Source organism: Stegodyphus dumicola, chromosome 4, assembly GCF_044657685.1.
Source record: "Stegodyphus dumicola isolate Sdum_Otavi_A_Nest chromosome 4, ASM4465768v1".
NCBI classification, from domain to species: domain Eukaryota; kingdom Metazoa; phylum Arthropoda; class Arachnida; order Araneae; family Eresidae; genus Stegodyphus; species Stegodyphus dumicola.
In genome coordinates, this window is record NC_140771.1 from 2,952,746 (window position 1) to 2,975,609 (window position 22,864).

Consider the following 22,864-nt stretch of genomic DNA (forward strand, 5'->3'; position numbering starts at 1 on the left):
TATCACATAGTTTTTGACTTCTCAACCATTAATTAAAATCAACCATTCTTAAGCCTAATGTTTACCATTTAATCAAAAGTGATACTATAATTTAAGGAGGGGGATTGCTTAAGAGATTGTACCTAGAAAAATGTAAATATTTTCAATAATAATCGTTTTTCAATTATACGCATTTCAAGTACATGTCATCAATTTTGAAAACTAAATTAAGTATTTTTTTTTTCTTTTTTCTTTTTAAAGAGACCAGAAACTTCCAAATAACAGTTGTGTTTTAATGAAATATTTGAGCATAGTGGTTCACAGAACAAAAAAAATAATACAGAACAATTGTAACAAACATGAAAAACAAAGAGATGGAGGAACATAACACAAATATTCATGTGAAAAAAATCACTTTTAACCAGAGATAAAAACCACAGCTCAAAATATCATGGACGCTTGATACAAGATCAGACAAAAACAATTCACAAATTGGCTTTTTTTTTTTTTTTTTTTCTCCTCCTTTTTACAAAATGTGCATTGTAAACCAGCAATATAATACTACCAAGGAGTCATTCTTGAACACAGTTCATAACTGTATTTCCACAGCCATTCAAAAAAGGGAAAAAGCATATTTACAGTTTATTAAAAAATTTAAAATATCATAGAACTGATAATGAAACAAATTCAGTTAAAAATATAGCTGAAAGACAAATTGTATATTTTAGAAGTAGTGATTTGTAAGCAGTCTGCCACTTAAATATAAGTTCCAGACATAGAACAGAATCTAAAAACACATAAAAAATAATTAATACTGTTAATCATTACAAATTCTTATTTGTCAGCCAAATATCATTCATTTTTATGAGAGTTAAAATTTTTATGACAGCAATATAAAATGAAATTTTATGTATGCTTTCACACATTCTGGAGATTAAATTATCATAAATTAAAAATAATTTGGATATTAAAAACTACTATAGCTCAGCATTAAGTAAGCCATGAATATTTTAGCTGTAGATGTCTCCAAGGAAAATCAAAGATGTTTTTTTTTTTTTTTTTTTTGCATAATCATATCAAATAATAGCTACTTTTAATAGTTAAATTACAGAAGAATATGTTTTTTCCCATAATATAAAATTAAAATTATACTAAATGTTACAAGGTTAAATTTTTGTGCAATAAGATAATAATAAACGTTTTATAATAAAACCAAAGATTCCCCCCCATGCATATATATAACACATTTAGGTGCAAAATCTAAAGGGTTGAGTTCCAACAAGCAAAGACATAGTATGTTGCAATACTTTAAAAAAAGAGCTAATTAATACAAAATTTGCATTTTTCCCTTTGAAGTTTTACTTTGAAAAATAAAAGTAGTTTTATAATTAACTCACATTTTAGAATTAAAAATTTGTAATACCTTTCAATTAACTATTACTTTTGTTATTTAATTTTGTTGACAACTCAATAATTTATCTAATTATTACAAACAAATAAAAGGCAGATTGCCAAAGAAGAAGGTCATAAATTTAACAACCATGATTGTTTATTATCTATGCAATCAGTTAAATCTATATCAGCCATATGATCACCAATTATGACACTAAAATATTCAAATCCATATATTATAAGAGCCAATAAAAGTGATTGGCATACACAACATTGATAACTTTAAATACCTTTTTTGTTACAAAAAACTGAAAGTAATGATTATCTTACAAAGTATTTAATTTGAGTGACAGATTTTATTGACAACATGTATTACAGTTACGGAAGAATGGGTAGGGGAATAATTTATTTCTATACAAGCATTCAACACAGCTCTCACCTTTCCATTTGATCACATTTGCCTAGTAAGAACTTAGCAGAATTCAAAGTAATCAATGTACACATAAATGTAATTTACACATCTTCCAATGCATGGCAGTTATTTTTTATGTATTTCATGAAAGAAACTAAATATCTTTCAGCCTAAAAGGGCATTAAAAAGAAAGTCATGGGATGTTTCAGTGATTTTTACCAAACAAGGATTTTTAGTTCTAAACATCATGGAAAAATTTGCTTTTTAGGTGTCTTAACACATTACCGACTGGTAGCCTATTAATCAGCTTCTTATCGCCAACCGACCGACAGCCTATTAATTGGATTTTTTTCGCCAATGCCTATCGACCGATAGCCTATTAATCGCTTTTTTCTCGTGGCTACTTAAAAATAGCCTATCAATAGGTAGCCATGGCGATAAACAATTGCCATTTGCTACATCATCTGCATTTTATTATTAGTACTGAGGTTATTTTTTTTTATTTAGTATTGAGATACATTGCTCACTTGCGTTAAGTGCGTTGCTTCGTAAACTCCCACATTTTCTGATTGTCCTAACAGTTATTTAGAACATGAAGAATCTGTGGTTGAGCGGCCAGTCAGACGTGCGTATGCTGTTGAACTGCTAGCGGTCGGTAAAGTGTTAAAAAATAAGTCATCCATTTTTAAATGTGGTTTTCACAGATTTTCAAAAAGAAACAAAATCTAATATTTATGATATTATGATTTTTTTTTAAATTAGAGAACAATCTCTGGTTTCTTGCATATATGCTTAGAATATTAATTGCATTTCTACCAGAATGAAAATGTATCATCACAATAATTCATATGATTAATTCCGGGATTTAAAAAAAAAAAAAACTACAGTCAAAAGTCTTTAATCCGGACTCGTCGGGACTTTGGCGATTCCGGATTATCGATTTTTCCGCATTATAGATCATCAGTTTAAATCTGGTAAGATCGCATGCAGAAATAATAAAATTAAAAATATGAAACTGTAATTTATAAAATAATGAGCAATTATGATCTAAAGGGTATCAAAATTTACAAAAAAAAGAAGCTTAATATTTATTTGTTTACTTTATTAAACATTTCTTTCAACGCACGCATGCATAAAGCCTACATTACGCATAGTCGAAATTAGAAAATTGCAACCAGAAAACTATTTGATGTGTATTCATGATATTTATAATGATGAGGAATTTGATTTAAATCATATCAAAGAGGAATACATCAAGATGAAATACAACATTTAGTAAGGAATTATAAGCCGACTAAAATAAAAACATCTGCCCTGAAGATAACGATAGTGCTGACGGATCAACTTCCAGTTCATAGCTCGCCGCAACGCCCCCCCCCCCCGCGCAGAGCAGCGTGAAATTGATAAACAGATTTCAGAACGGTTAGATAAACAAAGGATATGCCTTTATCCATTTTTTGTAGCAATTCCACTTTTTGTTTGATGGACATCGAAACATACTTTCGTTTTGTAGATCCTTTGGGAGCTCCAGCATCGGAAATTCTATTTGACATAATCGAAAGTTCAAGCTTACTTTTAGAAAATTGCTCTTACAGTCTGCAAAAAATAATAAGCCGGATCCAATTCGAAGATTAAGGAACAACGCAATCATCAACATTAACTGTAATAGATAATTAGAGAATTTTAGTTTATACCGTCCGTTATTAAACGCGCACGCGGAAACATATTCTACATTTGCGCAGACGCATATGCAAGTCATAAAGGTCTTGCGCGCATGCGTAAACGCCTATGCGCATGCGTCAACGCGGCGCATGCGCAGAAAGATTTTAGCTTTGAGGTCCGGATTATAGATCATTCCGGATTATGGGTGTCCGAATTAACGACTTTTGACTGTACTAAGTAAAATCGCTTTTTTACTTACACTCTCAGATCAATTTCACACAAATCACTACTTCAAAAATGATTTAACAGAAAAAAGAAAGGATCACAAAAAATGAGCAAGACTAATACCATGAGTAATAAAACAAAATGAATCACAACCATTAAATGTGAGTTACAACTTTTCACAAAGTCACTTATTTTGAACAAAAAAACCCAAACTTAAATTATTTGAGCAAGCAAATCTATACAGATTCACTGTACATCATAATCTAACTCATGTAATAAATTAATCAACAAATGTCACACATACGAGCATTCAGATTTGTGCGATAATGCTTTAGATGAGCAGCCATGGGCAAAATACCCAATTTATAAATAGTTTAAGTATTATGAATGCTAAAATTATACCATAGTTAATCTGCATAACTTTCCTTCTTTATATGATATAACTTAAGTACATAAACCTTTAAGCATCATTTTTGTATGTGGCACTAAACAACTAAGCAAAATCAATGTTGAACTTTACAGAAAGTTTGAAAGATTTTCCTTTAATAAAAATATTTTACACAGAATGAAAATATAAGAACAATAAAAATTGCAAAGTCATACATTCTTTCAATCCATTTTAACATTATATTTAATATCAATATTTTCCTTTGTAATTTTCTATCACAAATTGATTCAAAAAGAGAAGGAAATTATATTAATTAATATGGTATAGATATAGATACATTTATACATATATAAAATTCAAAAAGGCTGCATCAAGCACACAAACAAAATGTATATTTTTGTAAACCTTTGCTATAATTAGCAAACTCATATCACATGATAGAAAATTTTCCAAACTATATATTTTGTACCGAAAATTAGTAAAAATGAAAAAAGGCTAAACAATTGTAAAAAAGTACTAAATGCCTTCAGTCAGATCTCTTTTTGGGGTGCTTACAGAATGAATATTCTTGAATTTACAAGATGGTATTTAGTTTAAAATGATTAAATTAAAACACATTTACTAACTGAAAACTAGAACAAAATATTTTTTCCCCCCAATAACACATAGAAAGTGCATTATTATGCTTAACATAAAGAAAAGTATTTTGAATAATTTTCTGGCAGTTCATATAAAAACAATCAATATTTACAAAAACTGCACAGCAGCAGCTAAATATGAGAATAAATTTGTACATAAAAACTATTCATATAATATGAAAGGATTTGTCATTATTTTTAAAGAAAATTTAATACTTAGAGATAATTCTCAAGCTGCCAAGAGCTTCAGTTCTGTGCAAAAATATCACACATTAATAAAAAGAAATATAAACACATTCAGATACAAGAAAAACTATATAAATGATATTGAATTTGAAGGGTAGCAAAACGATTTCAGTTCAGTTAAATTATCGAACTGAAAATCAGAAAGCATCATTTAAAAAAAGGGGGGACTATCTACACAGATATGGTGTAAAATGGAATATTCAAGGCAGAAAAATGCTTTCATAAAGTGAAGAATTAATATTATGTGGTGTTGTATGCCTGTGGAATATTCCACTCTAATACTGTTTGCTGCTTTACAAAAACAACCTTTTGACGAGAAATAAATACGAATAAAATTTTGAAATCTTGCTCAAACCACTTATTTACCTCCATACTCTAAATCAGGGATTCTCAACTGGTGGTACGCAAAGAAGCAAAGTATTTTTAACTATTAAATTCAAAAATTAAAACCCCAACATCCTGATTGAGGTTTTTCTCTAACACTCGTATTTATGCAATATAAGCTTTGTTGAAGAGTGGTGGTTGTAGTAGTACTTTGTAGTGGTGGTACTAAAGGTTTTCAGTTTTAGTTTAGATGGTATGTGTTAGTCAAAAAGTTGAGAACCGCTGCTCGAAATCTACATCTGCATTATAATATCATTCACACGCACGCACACACACACATATATATATATATTACAGCTCTGGTGTAATATTTAAATACAAACATATGTATTGTTTTTTCTTAGCCTGCACAAGAACTGCACTGAAAAGCATTTAATAGCTAAATCTGCATATTTACTTTTCATAAACTCCCATTCATTATGATGATATTTACATCACTGAAGAAAGTAAGAAACCAAAATATGCTATTATATATTGAGTGATAAAAAGTCTCATGACCAGATAAATGCAGTCAAAGGATTAATTCATATTTCAGGTTTTTAAGAACTAATCAAAATGAGAATTACACACTGCCTAAATGCCCAAGCAGACTGAGATACTGGGAATCTGAAGCTCTTGGAAACTCCATATTGTAAAGTAAAAGATAAGGTAGCTATAAGAAATAAAACCAGCAATTCTCTTTCAAAGAAATGCATGTCTCTAAAATGTATCATGATTTAAACATATCTTGATATTAAGGAGAGTAATATTTGTGTATACATATATAGATATATATAAAATCATAAACTGAAAGTTTAAAAAAAAAAGTATGTGCTAGGTTAATACCTACATGCACTTCTCTAACTTTTATATTTCAATTAATTGTGGATAGCAAATATTCCTGATTCACTATTATATATAAAAAGAAATAAGGTATTTATTTGACTTGAAGAACGTCCTTTTACCCATATCTAGTGAACTATTTTAGACTCCTTTGTGAGATTTATACATTTCTGAAAGAAATGCATAATTACTAGTTGCATAAAAAACTACAGAAATAAAGGCAATTTAGTCTATCTATACAAGTATTAAAAGATAAAATGTTGTTAAAATAATACCGCCTTTGTTTGGAAATAAAATAGTTAAAATAATTACAACAATACCAAATAATTACAACTACCAAAATTGCTTTTTTCAAACAATTAAAGCACATACCAACAACAACCTGGGTTATTTTATATTTTTGTTGCTTTAGAAGCTTTGACACAGAGACAGACACACATAACAAACAATGGATACGTTCAGACATTTGAGCGGTTCAAAATTTAGCACTGTTTAGTCAAACATTTTGAAGAGGTCTGGAACAGTTATGATTACAAAGGTCGATTGTGTTTAAGTACTATACATCAAAAAAATGAGAGGCGCAAACTGAAGGATTTGTATCTTTAAATTAAACGAAGTAATGAGAAAAATTGCTTATCAATTATATAAATGGAATAAATTCATTTTTTTATCCAAAAATTTTTTAATTTTATCAATACCTAAAAAAGTATTTTTAAAACCTATTTATTAATGAAATGACTTTAATATTCTTCTGCATATGCAGAAACAAATGAAAAACAAAGTAATATTAAGTGCAAATTACTAATTAGAAAACAAATTTCAAAACACCTAACAATGAGAACTAAAGCCATAATAGCATTCAGAAAGTATAAAAATCTTTGGCACTCTGTTTGTAAAAAAGGTCATTCATAGCTACGAAAAGAGATTCCTGTTGATATTAAATATGCCACTATATTTGCTATTCGTTTCATACAGAATTTTCAAAAATAATTAAAATTAAAATTCATCCTATCTTAAGCTTTAAGATTGTGTTTGAAAAAATCTGCACATCAGTAGTGAGCTTTTATCACAAATTTTTTACATTATAATCATCTGAAAAGACAAAGATGCATGATGTTTACATAAAATAAACAATTTCTGATTAACTGCATAATATACCATATGACAAAATGTAATCACTAAAAAATATGTGTTACATCAATGATGTGTGCAATAAGCATTAAAAGTGGAGCAATTTTTTTACCGAATTCATTACACTTAATATAACATTTCATACAATTCAATATTCTTAGCATAACAAACCGACTCAAAAAAAAGTATTTTTGCTGACAAAAGAAACTAGTCTCCTATTGTTACAATTAAAAAAAAAAATCGTATGAAGTTAATTACCATATTTACTCGCATAATGATACTTGAAACAAAATTAATCTCCTTTAATATATGAAATCATTATTTTGCACATTTATTCCACCTCATCCTCCCTTGCTATATTAAAATATTTCTTAAATTCATAGCATATATTTTCTTACTTATTACAGTTAAATAAATAAAAATAGAAGCAAATTTTATCTAGATAACTTATTTACAAAACTCAAATAATGAAAATGGGTTTAAAAAAAGTTAAATATAAATGGATAATTAGATAAGTAAATCATAAGTACACTATTGTGTACTTATGATTTATTACAGTGTTTTTAGTGAGAAACAATCACTAAAATATAAAAATTACAAAAATCACCCATTGCATAACCAGAAGCTAGTAATTGAAAGACAAACATAGTTTTTGTTAAAATTCTCTACGCTAACCACAATGAACAGTTAGAATTCAAACAACTTGCGTAAAAAACTAATTTACTCTGAGCAAGATATTATTTTGGATTTTAATTGACAAACTTCACTATTTTATTTTATAAGAGGTAACAATATTAAATTCCATTTCTAAATTTTTTAAAGAAAAAAAGGCAATAAATCAAAGCCCATATCAAGATACAAAGAAGGCAAAATTACCCAAATATTTCTCAGGATTTCAAGACAATAAATAGGGAAGTTCTCTACAATTATGGAGGAACTTCTCTTGCATTCCTCCTATTGGGTAAACTAGTTATGTATAAAAATGCATCAAAAGTATGCATATTTCCTTATTTTTTGTTTTTTTGCAATTAACTGGAAGTTTTTAAAAAGCATTTGAATTTATATTTTGATTTAAAATATTTAAATACTATCATTTGCCCTATATTTTGTTTCTAAATATGTAAAATAGAAGGAAATTTTAAGATATATGGAGATATCTACTGCATACATAAAATTTACTTGTTAATTACCACCACTGTAGTTTTGGACAGGGCTTTAGTGTTAATTTTGAAACTGATAGGGGAGAAAATCATTGTTCTAAAATTTTCAGATCCAAATATATTTACATTACTGCTTTAACTAAGAAGACTCAATTAATTTGTAGTGATGTAATTTAGAAAGTTAATAAATAAATATTGAATTTTGCATCTGACCAATTAATTATACAGTACAAAGTCCATAATCCGGACCTCAAAGCCACAAACTTACGCATGCGCGTAAAGCCAGTAAAGCGTTTACACATGCGCGCTTCCAATAGTGAAGAAAGTGACAGAGAGGTTATTGAAAACGAAAAAATTTCTACTAAGAACATATAGTGAATTTGAGTTTCAGAAAGCAGTGCTTTCTTTTACTCTGTATCACGTGAAGAACATCAGTAAAACAAAAAGATGAAAGTAAAAGTCAGGTGGCCGCCGTCAGTCGACGAAAAAGGTGAGTGTCTAGTTGAAGGTCCAAATCAGAGAACCGAAGAATCTAGTATAAGGAAAAAATGTTAATGAAAGAATTTTGATTCTACACACAATTCTCGACACAGCAATTACAGGATTTGAACCGTGGAACTTTGTAACTGAACAAGAAATTATGTCTGTTTGTAGAAGAGAGAATTAAAGAGAAAGTATTAGCACAAAAAAACAAAGCAATTTAAACAACTTACATTGAAAGAAATGTTTAATAATGTAAACAAATAAATATTAAGCTTTTTTTTTTTTTTTTTTTTTTAAATTTTGATACCCTATAGATCATAATTGCTCTTTATTTCATAAATTACAGTTTCATATTTTTAATTGTATAATTTCTGCATGCCATCTTATCAAATTTAAATTGATGATCTATAGTCCGGAAAACCCCCTAATCCGGATTACGGACTTTGTACTGTAAAATAAAAATTTTTTAGTTCGAACACTTTTTTTATATATAAATTGACATTTCCTTATACAGGATGCCTATTCAAACTTAATGTAGTGTAATCTTAAGCAGGTGAAGAAAATCGAATTATGCGAGTAAATATAGTGTTTTCCAAGGATAAGACACTTCATACTTTTTACATAACTACAAGAACAATTTGTACAGAAACGTCATTAGCTACTTGAATCTTCAGCTTTAAAGGAAAAAAAAGAATATCTGCAAAATCTGAACATGATCATTTTCAAAATTTACGAACATATTTTAGTTGGCTTCATTTGTCTAGAAAGAAAATATTCTAAATATTAAATAATGAAAAGATCTCTCTTTTACATAAAAGGTGAAATACATTAAAGTAATGTTCACCTAGTTTCCGTTTTTGAATATAATTTCAGTCTGTAAAATCCAAATAAAATTAAAATATCTATACCTAAATTTAAGTTTATGATAAAAAATTTATGTAAAAATGCTTTGAACAGCAGTTTTAATGAAATTAACCATTTAAATTAATAATTTAGCCAGAATGCCACAAGGAATCCTAATAAAGATGACATTAATGCTCAGGTTCCGAATCTGTATAAAAATATGAATTTAATTAAAATTATAAGTAAAAGTAATTTCTGCACACATACTGAAATATTAAAATAAATAAGAAATCAAAATTTTCAGATCTGCTGAACTACTTTTGCTTAAGGAGGGGAAATCATTGAAGAAAAAATCAGTGATCATGCAAAACATACTTGTTTCAATTTTCTGAGAAGATAAATAGATGCAGAAAATGGTGAGAAAATGCGCCAGAAATTTTGGGACATTAATGCCTGTATTGAGATGAAGAGGGGACAAACCTAAGAGATAGTCACTAACATTATCTGTACACATACGTCAACCTACAGCAGCCATGATGGGTCTGCTGCCTTTAGATACTTTGCTAAAACATAGCAGAGAAGAGAAATTGCAGGAGATGTAGAAGAGTCTCTTGTACACGTTCACTTTTTGTTGCGCTAGGGTAGCTTTATAACAACATTCAGCACCTACGGTATCTAGTGGGTCACCAACACATGTACCATTTTATCCCACTGTAATATTACATGTGTGAAGAGAAAAAGTCTGATTATCTTTTCTTACACCAATGTATCTGAAAAGTCTTGATCTGTCTTTTGATTTCCAATTGTTAGTCATTCCATTTTCTTTGAAAATCAAGTTCATTCACAGAATATATCAATTTGTTTAATGTTAATTTAATAATAAAATAACCAATATATCCTTTCATTCACAAAAGTGAAATGACTAACTCTTGGGAGCAGATCATCATAAATGTCACAAGAGGCATTGCTATACACATTCATTTCTTGAGCACCCAAATCAGAAAAGGATTACCGGAGAAAAGCTGGCCATTTGCAGAATGAAACAGTACTGAATATGAGGTTGTCACAGAAGATGATGCTTTAACGAAGGTGCAATGCATCTTACAAAGTAGATTATTGCCTGAATGTGAGATGTGAGTTGGTGTATATAAGCTCTAGTTTTTCTGAATAAATTTTCTCCTGCATGTTCTCTCATTAAGTGCTACGGCTGGGATCAAGTTGATACTAGAAATGAAAAAAAAAAAAAAAAAAAATTAACATTTGTAAATATAAAAATTATGTTTTAACATTCATAAATAGAAAATACGAATTTATTTTTAAAAACATTACATGGAATGTTCTTGAAACCCTATGAAAACTCTATATTTTCAGTGTTCAAAATAAGGGTTATTCAAACAAATTGTGTATTTGTATTTTTTACAGAAAATTTTACAGAATTTTTTTTACAGAATGAGCTTCTATGCTTTTCTAACATCATTTTTTGATCAATAATTTGCCAAATGAACTTCGTACTTTTCAAATTCCACATTTCAGAATTGAAAATAAGCATCAGAAGAGTGCCCTTCTTTATTTGCTGGTGATGAGGTGAAAAAACAGTAACTTCAAATACAAAATTACAGATAGAAAATAGATATTTATTAAAAGAAATTACATGGAATGTTCTTAAAACCTTATGAAAACTCTATATTTTCAGTGTTCAAAATAAGGATTATTCAAACAAACTGTGTATTTGTACAAATTTTTTTACAGAATGAGCTTCTATGCTTTCTAACACCGTTTTTGACCAATAATTTGCTAGATGAAGTTTGTACTTTTCAAATTCTACACTTCAGAATTGAAAATAAGCATCAGAAGAGTGCCCTTCTTTATTTGCTGGTGATGAGGTGAAGAGACAGTGACTTCAAACACAAAATTGGCAATGGTGAATTTCGAGATTCTTGAAGCAATAATGTTTAGGATTCTTTATAAAACTGTCCAAAGTACACCTGTTAAAGATTTGGTTTATTTGCTATGGCAAAGAGCTCGAGGGTTACCTGCCCATAGGGAGGGATGCCTTTGTGGAGGAATTTAAAAAAAAAAAAAACTGGCTCGTATACACGTTACACATGTGGGAAAACCAGGAAAAGGCCCATTAGCGGGATTCAAACTCAGACTGAATTACCAGTGTTCAGTGACTTTACTGCTTGGCCACTAGTGAGGCCACATATTTTAAAGACGGAAGTTTTTTCAACAATTTGTGGGATTGAGAAGGTTGCTGGGGACAACATGTGAACTTGGACAAAAGAAGCTGTGGCCAGAAATGAACTTCAGAAAATGGCTTATAGTGCTTCTTACTTTTACTCTAAATTTGTGTGCCATAAACTAAGTTTAAGAAGACCAGCAATGCCTACACAAACCAACAGAAAGCAGCCACATGACAAGAATATAAGAGCAGATGGCCAGTGATATGCTCCACTTAACCAAAGCTTAACCAAAGCCATATTTTCAAAAGCTATCACAGTATATATATACAGCTTGAAAACAATCCGTTTCCTCTTAGTTTCTGTTTCAGTGATCATGTGACTAATGTTAGCCACAAGCCTTTATGAGAGTTAACATTATACTGGCCCTTATCGAGGAATAATGTTGTGGGAATGCATGGTAAATGAGTTTTTCTTCCTATACTGACAGCTCGGTGTTATACAAATTTAATTATGTAACAAGCAATATTCCTGCAAAGTATTCCTAAAACTAATCAGTTCAGTTCTAAGCTAAATGCTGTTTGTGCTGCTGTGAACAGTTTGCATGGACCTGCCATGCCACTCCAGACCTATCTCCCATTAAACACAGTAGGGAATCATTGACTGGCTATTGGAAGAAAAAGAGGCAGCTGCCCACCTTAATGCTGCAAATGCCAAGTTCTTGCAGCATGGCAAAACATTACTCAGAACATGATTAATGTTCTTATCAACAGCATGCTCAGGCATGTAAATAAATGTATTATCGCACTTCTGGAATAAATCAAGATGATCTGAATAATTTGTTTCTAATTTTACTTAATCATCTACTTATGAGTAACAAGTCTATTAATCCTGTGAATTTAAATTTTTTATGAATTTTCATTCTTGATGCTGCAATTCCACACAGACACACACACATGAAAATTGTATATACATGAGGAAGAAGTCCAGAAATTTCAGATCTTTGCTCCAAGTTAGCATATCCAACATTTACTAGTACTTTTAAAAAAGTGCCCTTCTAGGAATATTTTGCCAATGCCAAGCATATGATCTCCAACCTTAATAGAACTATTTTAGTATGGGAAAATGACAATATATAAGTGAAATTTTCTACTCTGCAATATAATGCAATAACTATATATACATAAGCATAATAGAGGAAATATTTACAACTACTTGTGTAAATTTATACCAAAATTACACAGCTAGATACATAGTTTTATATTTACTCTTTTCTACAGAAATATTCTATAAAATCAATGAAAAAGTTCCTTCTTTCACAGGGTAAAAAAAGGAAGTTATTGCAACTTTTTCCTATCCATTCAGATGATGAAATTTGATATATATCGATAGTGAAATTTGATATATATCGATTTGATATATATTGATAAGATGCTCTACTATATCCATATTTAATTTATAATGAATATAAGGCCCTATTACAGTATACATTTCTGTTTATGCATACTACAGCTACTTACCAGAAAATATTATAGCCAACACCCAAAGAGGAAAAGAAAATATTAATTATTTGTTAGCTGTTAGAAAGAATATTACACAAGAAAAACAAAAGATAATATTAATAAAGGACTAAGATTTCATTCAACAATATTCAATAATTTTGTTTTTATATTCTACAGCAATATTTTTCTATATAAAATAATTAATGGAATTTTCATAATCACATCTGAAAAATTTATGAATTCAGCATTTTTTTTACATTTGAAAATTTCACAAACATAAAAAAATATTTTTGCCCTTCATTTAAATACAACCAATAAAAGCATCATTAGAGTCATGAACAACAACAACAACAAAACAAAAAAAAGTTAACTAAAAGGAAAGGAAATTTATGAATAGAATGAAAAACATTTCCCAATAGCTGTGATTCAAGCCTGCAAAGCATACGCAAATTATATTTGACCTACAGACATTAAAGGATTCATATCAAAACATGCATAACTACTACTTCAGTAATAATATAAAGTTAGTCATTAACAGTGATTCTAGACCACTAAATAAAATGACAGCAAAATGCTTTACAGATTGAGATAGTGTAAACAAATAGTAAAACTCAACTGGACAAGGTGCTATGCAGTTGAGAGATTTCAAGAGAAGTAATTGACAAAATAAATATTATCATTGAAATATACACTGCTTATTATTTTCAAAATGCTAGCCAGCTGGAAATATAACTATTACAAATATTAGCATAGAAATTATACACTTTTATGAAAATTCTTTTGACTTCAATTTAATGATGTCTCATTACCATGCATCTAAAGTAACAGATGTAAGAATAACATGGCAATTTTAAAACTAAGCAAAATTCCAAAAGGAACCTAGAGGAACCAAAAACAAAAAAAAGGAGCGAAAAAATATAGCAAAGTTTTAACAGTATGAATTAAAAAATAAAAAAAGAGGAGAATGAAAATTGAATAGCTACCATCAAACACCTTTTCAAAAATTTTTTAATTAAAAAACAAGTATAGGAAATCAGCTTTGAAAAATTGATAAGTTAAGGCTAAATTGCTGAAAAAATTTACAGGAAGAAATGAAAATGTTTTGACTAATTGCATCTGAAAAGCACGGAAGCTGTGATTTTTCTACCTTGCATGCACATACATAGGTAATACTAATGAAATACCTACAGAATAAACCAATTTGGTTAACATGTGAAATTAAACAAATAACTCATCAATCAAAGAAAAACACATCAGTAAGCATATGTCCTCACATTGTCTTGTCCATAACCTGGAATACCATAATCCCCCATTTGTGGTCCATCTTCTCGAGGAGTGCCAGGACCAGTTGCTGGAGAATTCTTCATTCCCTCCATACCATCACCTATAACATGAAGAAATGACAAAGAGATATCAAAATCAATGTTAGATGCAAGCTAACTATGCAGAATGCAGACCAAGACCAGCAAATCCGAAATGGCTGTTAACTACAGACAATTCCAGATGATTTCTATAATGTGTCTTGACATTAAATCTGTCAAAATAATGATAACCAGCAGAATAGATTATTATTCAGTCACTAAATACAAACCAGAAAGCATCTTGCACACTTTCCCATAAAAGAAAGCAATAAAGTGGACACATGTAAAGCAAATTACGATAAAAAAAAATATAGCTCTGTTGATATATGCTTAAAACATGAATACAATATTGGTGATATAAATATATTCCAGCATATATCCAAATGTGCTCGGAAATGCTTTTGCAAAACATAAGGCTGTTATAGTGATTCTGCTGCACAGTGATAAAAAAATGTTATCTCCCACCACCATAGAATTTCTGTAAGGTGAGAAATGAGTTATATTTTTTCAACTGAGAAAAGTTGAAAAGTTCAGTTTTTAATCGTATGAAACAGTCAAAAATGTTTTCTGCTTCAATATTTTCTTGAAAGCTATCAGAAAAAACTTGCTACTATACAACTAACAATGCAAAAAAATTTGAACTGTTATCAGTGTAACAGAATTTGAACAGAAATGCAGCAAAATTGCATTGCCTTATCAGCCTCGTTCACAGAGTACAAACTATTCTAATTTTAGCTTCATTGAATTCATAATAGGTGAGACTTAGTAAGACAGTTAGTAAGTCTATTAGTTAGTAAGATTTTTATTTGTTAGAATACAGTTTGTAAATTTTGCATAATTTATCATGAAAAAATTAAATACATGACCGGACATTTTAGACAGTCGCTAAAATTAAAGTTAATTGCTATTCAACTAAAAAACATCAAATCCCATACTGCAATCAGTACACTCTCTCTTGCATACCATACTTATTTAATTCTCTTGGGCCCATCTTATAAAATCTGCAAACTAGAAAAATGACAGTCCAGTTAAAGTACATATCATGATATCTTTTGCAGCATTTGGTACTTCAAAAATAAATTATTTCATATTATTGAAATGTATAAAAGATGGCAAAATACATCTTTTACTAATTATAATACAGATGGAAACATTTATAAACAATATCAATTAGGTATACAACTAAATTAAATCACATGATTTAGATGCAATATAAATTATAAAAAAGTTTGCATACAGAGTATATTATTTGATTTTTTATAGACTTAGACTCACAGCAATGAATGTGACCTACAGGAATTTGCTGCCAGTTATTCTACAGCTGTTCAACAAGTCCCTGCACATGCAAGTTGCTTAATTACTATCCTAGAATATTCTTACAGCAACAGACATAAACATCCCTATTTCAACTGATATGCTGTTCATTTTCTAGGCATGATATGCAAGAAAACTGGATTCCATTATTACATATTGTAGCAATAACACAGATACTACACATCACTAATAGCAAAGCCATCTTAGTTTCTTTTACGTGGATGTCAGTTCAGAATGATCATGTGCGACTTATTGCAATAACAGCCATGGATGAGCATTCTGAACTGATACACAGACCAAGCAATGTACACTGCTAAAAAAAAAAAAAAAAAAAGGGGGGGGGAACAGTCATATATCTCCCGATCTACTGGGCCGATTGACAAAATTCAAACTGCGTTTTTCATGTCTCGAAAGCGCGACTTAGGATATATATTAGATTTATATATAGCACTATTCTAACATAGGTATTTTGACACAAAATCGGACTTTTTCTGAAATAACATACCAATTTTTTTACATATTTCGATTCTACGACTCAAATTACGCCTAAATATGAAATTTTGTAAAATTTGGAGCGAAATTTACGGAGAAATTCACAAATTTATGTTGGCACTTTTTTGTCAGTTTGCGCCAAGAATACTTTACTTGGCGAACTTCTTAATATATGGCAACCTAGTTTCCTTAGGAAAAAAAGTCACCATCGTTCCTTTTCTCCAAATAATATTCTTTATATTATATTTTTCATTATAACTTATTATTTTAAGTAATTTTTTCTTTTCGAATTTCATTTTAATTGTTTAAGTTGCACTTTTTTTTTTTTTTTCGAATAACTGTTTTAAAAATTTCTATTTACCTATTCGAACTGCGTAAATAAAGGTGCAGCGTTTACTTATTTTTTTTTTCAAATAGTTTTCTTTATATATATTTTTTGTCATAGTTATTATTTTAGGTAATTTTTAAATTTTTATACTTTTAATTGTTTGTGTTGCATTGTCTCTTCAGATAATTGTTTTAAAATTTTCTATTAATTCCTTCGAATTGAGCATTTTTAATATATTTATTACTATAAATTTTCCAGAATTTGATTTTATTTATTTGAATTGCGTTTCTTTCGGAGGAATACTTTGTAAACCAGATTACGATGCGTTTGAAAACTGCATATATTAAAAGAGCAAATACAGTAAAGCATAGTTAACACCCCTTTCAATGTTCCGTTCAGAAAAGATATATATAAATAAATAAGAGAGATGTATAACCGACATTTTAACTTAGGATGACTTGCATACACTGCTTTAAACAGTTTTATCATTGTGCCCATTGCTTTACACAATTTTATCCTACATTTGGTTTCTTAAATGTTATTCATCTTTTAGTCAAATATTTTATCTTTGAAATCCTAAGAATCAAATATCATAAGATTGAAAGTTTTAAATTTAAAAAAAATACAAATACTAAATTTTACCCAAAAATTTATTTTTTTCTTCTCTTTTTCTTCAGGCATTCTACTTTATTCTTGCTCTTTTTCTTTAGGCAATCCACAAGTATATTAAAAAGCATCCAACTTTTCGAAATATCTTGATATTTCTGACAATCATTTTAAATAAAGTTATCGCCTTCCATTTCATAAAGGCCCACAAACGGCCGAGCGGTAAAGTCGCTGAACACTGGTAGTTCACTCCGGGGTTTGAATCCCGGTAAACGGGCTGGTTGCATGGGTGTTTTCGTGGATTTTCTCATGTGTACCATGTATGTCAGCTGGTTTTCCTTTGAAAGTTCTTCACAAAGGCATCCTTCCTTTTAGGCAGATAACCCTGCTTTGACGTAACTTAATAATCCAATTCAATCCATTTCATCAATATTTGGTCAGAGCCTTTATCAGTCTTTAGAGGCTAAACATTTTGAAGGTATGAGATGAAAGAAAAGACTGGTTTCATCAAGAGGTTTTGGTTTATTTAATTATGACAAAGCACACTAGGGCTATCTGCCTAAGGGGAGGGATGCCTTCGAGGAGGACTTTCTAATCAAAACTGGCTCGCATACACGTTACACATGGGGAAAACCACGAAAACGCCCATGCAGCCAGCCCGTTCGGGGGATTTGAACCTCGGACCGAACTACCAGAGTTCAGCAACTTTACCGCTCAGTCGCTGTTTCATCAGGAGGGAAAAAAAACGCCTTTAGGTGACATTCACATACAATACTGGATAAACTCCTGAATCTTCAAATAATTCGACTGAGAAAATCATGGGATTCTCCATTTATGGTACGATATGATGTTCTATAACGTAATTTAAATTTATACAACCATATAGTCTAAAACCAGTCACTCTTCACTTTAATCTGCAATGATATCGTTTTTGTCTCTTCTGATAACACGAGCTCAATTGATGGTATTTGCTGCTGTACACGCCCAAGTGTTTTCTCTTTGAACGCCTAAATTCTTTGAAGTAACCTGAAAGTATATTCAAAAGCGTCCAACTTTTTGAAACATCTTGGTATGTCTAAGAGCCAAATTTTCCCAGCAAATTTTTGCTTGCTTTGGATTGCTAGATTTTCATAAATTTTGCATTCTTGCCAATTTTTTAAAATATCAATTGCATCAACTGTGTTTTAGCTGAAGACAGATTTTCATTTTCTAGACATTTTAACTATAAACAAAGTATAGAGCAAATTCCAAAGGATAAATATTTTAATTAAAAGATTTTTTGCTAAATGACAAAGAAATAAAACAGTCCAGCAGTGTTTATTCTTCACCACCGAGTAACCCGATTCTTATATTGGCTGAAACAATCTAAATCATATTAAATATCATGTTTTTTATACAATCTATAATGCGAGGGAAAAATTAGCTTCTTAAAACATTTTTTCTAAGAAGATTAATATAAAAGATTATATTTATATATATTTTTTTAAAGCTGGGACTTGAACCAAACTGTCAAACTTTTAAAGTTTAATTTACATGGTGGTTATAATTAAAGATCCAATTTGAAATGGTCATAAAAGGAAAACTACCGGACCAAATGTTATCAAACTTGGGAATCGTGTAAAGGAGGTTATGGGAATTTATTTTCCGCGGAAAAAAAAAAAAGAGTTCAAAAACTCACCACCAGGGGAAAAACGGCGCTGTATACAATACTGTTAAATGAAATAAGACACGAAAACATCTGTTTAAAATGCGTTTAATATTTTCCGAAACGTGTTACCAAGCAGGTTCAATGTAGCGTCCAGCATTTTCCGAAAGTAAGTTAAATCCTGTTACTGCATTCTCGACAGCAGCTCTTAGCGTATCAGGAGGAATGTTACGGACATGTCAGTGTATCACATTTTTCATTTCTGCCAAATTGTTTAGATTATCACCATAAATAGTGCTTTTGAGATAACCCCATAGCCAAGAGTCACAGAGGTTGAGGTAAGAGGGGAAGTGTTGGCTTATAAGACTTTCATTCGTGAAATGTTGCCTAAGTAACTGTGCGACACACGTGAGGTGGGGCCCAGCCCTGCATAAAAATCGTAGTATCTAAAATGCCACATTACTGCAGTTCATGTATCACGAAACATTTTAACATTGACTCTAAGTGAGCTGCAATCACAGTGGTCCAGCTGTCGACTGCTCTTCAGAGAAAAATGGTTTAGTTATAATACTAGCTGTCATTCAACACTAAACGGTGTGGAATGACTGCTATGCAATCGAATGCAGTAGGAGAATGCAATGGAACTAGATAGATAACATGAGAGATTTCTTTGGCCCAAATCGATTAAAAGCTATTTGAATCAGTATCTTCATGTTTTAGTGCCGAATTCAGACTTCAAAAATTACTAATTAGCGATCTGTAAGAAAACAATTTCCAGATGTAAGCACTTGTGCGAGTGATTTGCGATCTCATATTTTCTAATCACCAATTCGTGGTTTTCACGGATGAATTTCTCACTTACACGGATGGCGCACTCGACTTTTATCGAATTTAACGCCTTTAAATGGTAATTTGCCTACTTCAAAGTTTCTTAAGGGTTTACAACATATTAAACCCGTGTAACAAAAGGTTAAGTTTTAGATTCCGACCCATATTTCTTTTAACAATATTGCATACAGCGCCATTTTCCCCTGGTGGTGAGGTTTCCAACTTTCTTTTTTTCGCGGAAAATAAATTCCCATGACATCCTTTACATGGTTACAAAGTTTGATAACATTTGATCCAGTAGTTTTCCTTTTATGACTAAAGTGAAATTTTAATTATAACCACCCTGTATATTATTAAATTTTAATTTGAAGCTATGCGTTATATGTATACCATGCGTAAGATTTTCGCTTTTATGGAAAAAATAAAGAATCGAAGTAAATATACTTAAGATATTAGACCAAAACTGAAAAAATTTCCCCTCCCTCCGAAAATAAAATATTGAAACTTCAACCATGAATTTATTGAATTATCGAAATATTCAATTTGACTTATCTTCTAAGTCCTAGTTCCGACAACAATTCCATCAAAAATTCCGAATTACTGAAGCTGAAGTAAAAGGTTTAGTATATATTCACTGTATGTTAATAAAGTAATAAGAGTACAACAAAAAATAGATTATAGAATTTACGCTGATGCAACTATTTGTTTGAATGCACAACATGTAATGGAAGGGAAGGCTTGAAGAGATTTTTTTTTTACATGCCTCTAAAAGTAGATGTCATACGCCTTTTGTCTCTTCAATGTCAAAAACTTTCCTTTGAGAGGCCTTTAGTTTTGGGAAGGAAAAAATCATAAGAAGACAAATTTGAAGGACATGCAGGACAATTGAGTACACATACTTATTTTCGGAGCACAAGTGGCTCTATGATTGGTTATTGAATAATGAAAAGATGCATTGTCATGCAATACAAAACATTTGGAATACGTTTTCTGACTGAAAACATAAGATTAAAAGTCATCTGCTTAATTCACAGCCTTTTACAAGTCAACTACTCGGGCAATTGCAGAATCGTTTTGATCCTAAGCTTGTAAGACAAACGTAATATCACTGGATTTAAACACTTCTTTAATCTTCCGAGAACGTTCCTTCTTTAGCTCATATTCCAAGAATATTAAGTGAATACAATTATTGCAAAAGAAATTGAATATTCATTTGCACTACGGCTTGGTAGTTTACTAACAAGTTAACAAAACTTAAATTCTGCTTTTTGTGTCTAAGAATACAACAATATTTTAAATATTTACAAATAAAATATTAAATTGGAGATTTAATTGGAGCCTCACCAGTTGCCTAGCATTTGAAGATTGTTAAATACTAATTGTTTGTTGCGAAGTCTAACCCAGGCTTTGCATGGTTGGTTTTCGTAGTTTTCTAGGTTCTCTTTACAAAGGTTCTCTATGAAAGCATCTTAATCAAATAGCTCCCATGTTCTTTCTATGTCCAATAACTAACTAACCTAGTTTAAGCGTGATTTCCAAGGGAAGTTACTAGCAAAACCCGAATACTCATTAAAAATCATGTAGCTTGCCAATCGGGAGTAACATGAAAGATACGGCACCAATAATTGAATTGCTGTTACGGTACGCTGTTTCTAAATTTAGATGGTTATTCCTTAATTAAATAGCCCACCAGAGGCCGAGCGGTAAAGACGCTGATCATTGGTAGTTCGGTCCGAGGTACGAATCTCACGAACGGGCTGGCCGCATCGGCGTTTTCCCCATGTATAACGTGTATACGAGATAGTTTCCCTTAGAAAGTCCTCCACGAAGGCATCCCTCCCTTTAGGCAGATAGCCCTCGTGTGCTTTGCCATAGTTAAATAATCCAATCCAATCCTTAATTAAATATAATTGATTTGTAACTTCTACTGGAACTGGCGGTAAGAATTGAAGTGCAAATAAATAATATCGTGTGCAATCTTGATTAATATAAAATTTAAAATGTTTGCATAGAAAAATATTTGCATTCAGACAGAAAGTTTTTTGAAACATTTGCAATTACTTTATAAGAAGGATTTATTAATAACCGTAATAATTACTTATTATATTACTGATGATTAGGATTCAGTTCTTGACAATTACATTCTAAATTAGAATTTTAAGGATATAATGAAAATACGCTACGCACAAAAATACATTTTAGGATAAAAATGAGTTGGTTTTTTATGTTTTAAAATTTCTTACATTTATTTAAAAAACATCGTATCCTCGTTGTTAATTGAATCCTAAATGTTGGGTGGCATTTATAGAATTATTCTTACTTGTCCATAGAATTTGCTGACTTATCCAGCCATTAAGTAGCTGCAGATCATTTCTACATAACCATTGAACTTCCATTAATTCAATCTCTAGAGGGCTGTATGTTTATATCATAATTTGACTTTTATAAAAATGATTATTCTAAATATTATGTTTCTATAAAAATATACTGTGCTTTAAAAATGTGGATGATAGTATCAGCCGCTCTTTCAGCCACTTCAAAAGCAACAGTTTGTTTAGAAATAAATTATGCAGTTAATGTCATAAAATTCAAATAAATATCAAATGAAAATTCTCAGTTTTAGACAATTCGATTTAAACGAAGTAAAGTAGCAGACGATAAAACGCCGAACGTAAAAATTTACTCTTATTTTTTTTAAAAAAGGAAGATAGAGAGAAATTTAAAAAAAAAAAAAAAAAGTTAAAAATTTGAATAATATCATCTATAATTTAAAAAAAAATAGCTTTTCATATAGTATTAATAAATATTTATTACGCTTCATTTAGGGAAAAAATGTTATATAA

At 30.2% G+C, this 22,864-nt stretch overlaps 1 protein-coding gene across 4 annotated transcripts in view; it reads right to left on the reverse strand.

Moving 5' to 3' along the window:
• Nucleotides 1-251: 251 nt before the first annotated feature.
• LOC118201102 (single-stranded DNA-binding protein 3-like) overlaps nucleotides 252-22,864 on the reverse strand; it is a 231,722-nt gene continuing 209,109 nt past the window's right edge. For 3 of the 4 annotated variants that reach the window (XM_085814470.1, XM_085814469.1, XM_085814468.1), the window contains 2 exons: nucleotides 14,722-14,831; nucleotides 252-10,989 (listed from right to left, as the gene is read on the reverse strand). In XM_085814470.1, the coding sequence (XP_085670596.1) occupies nucleotides 10,960-10,989; nucleotides 14,722-14,831 (140 nt within the window). In that variant the 3' untranslated portion in view covers nucleotides 252-10,959. The remainder of the gene's footprint in view (nucleotides 10,990-14,721; nucleotides 14,832-22,864) is intronic. The other variant, XM_085814471.1, reaches the window with a different exon arrangement.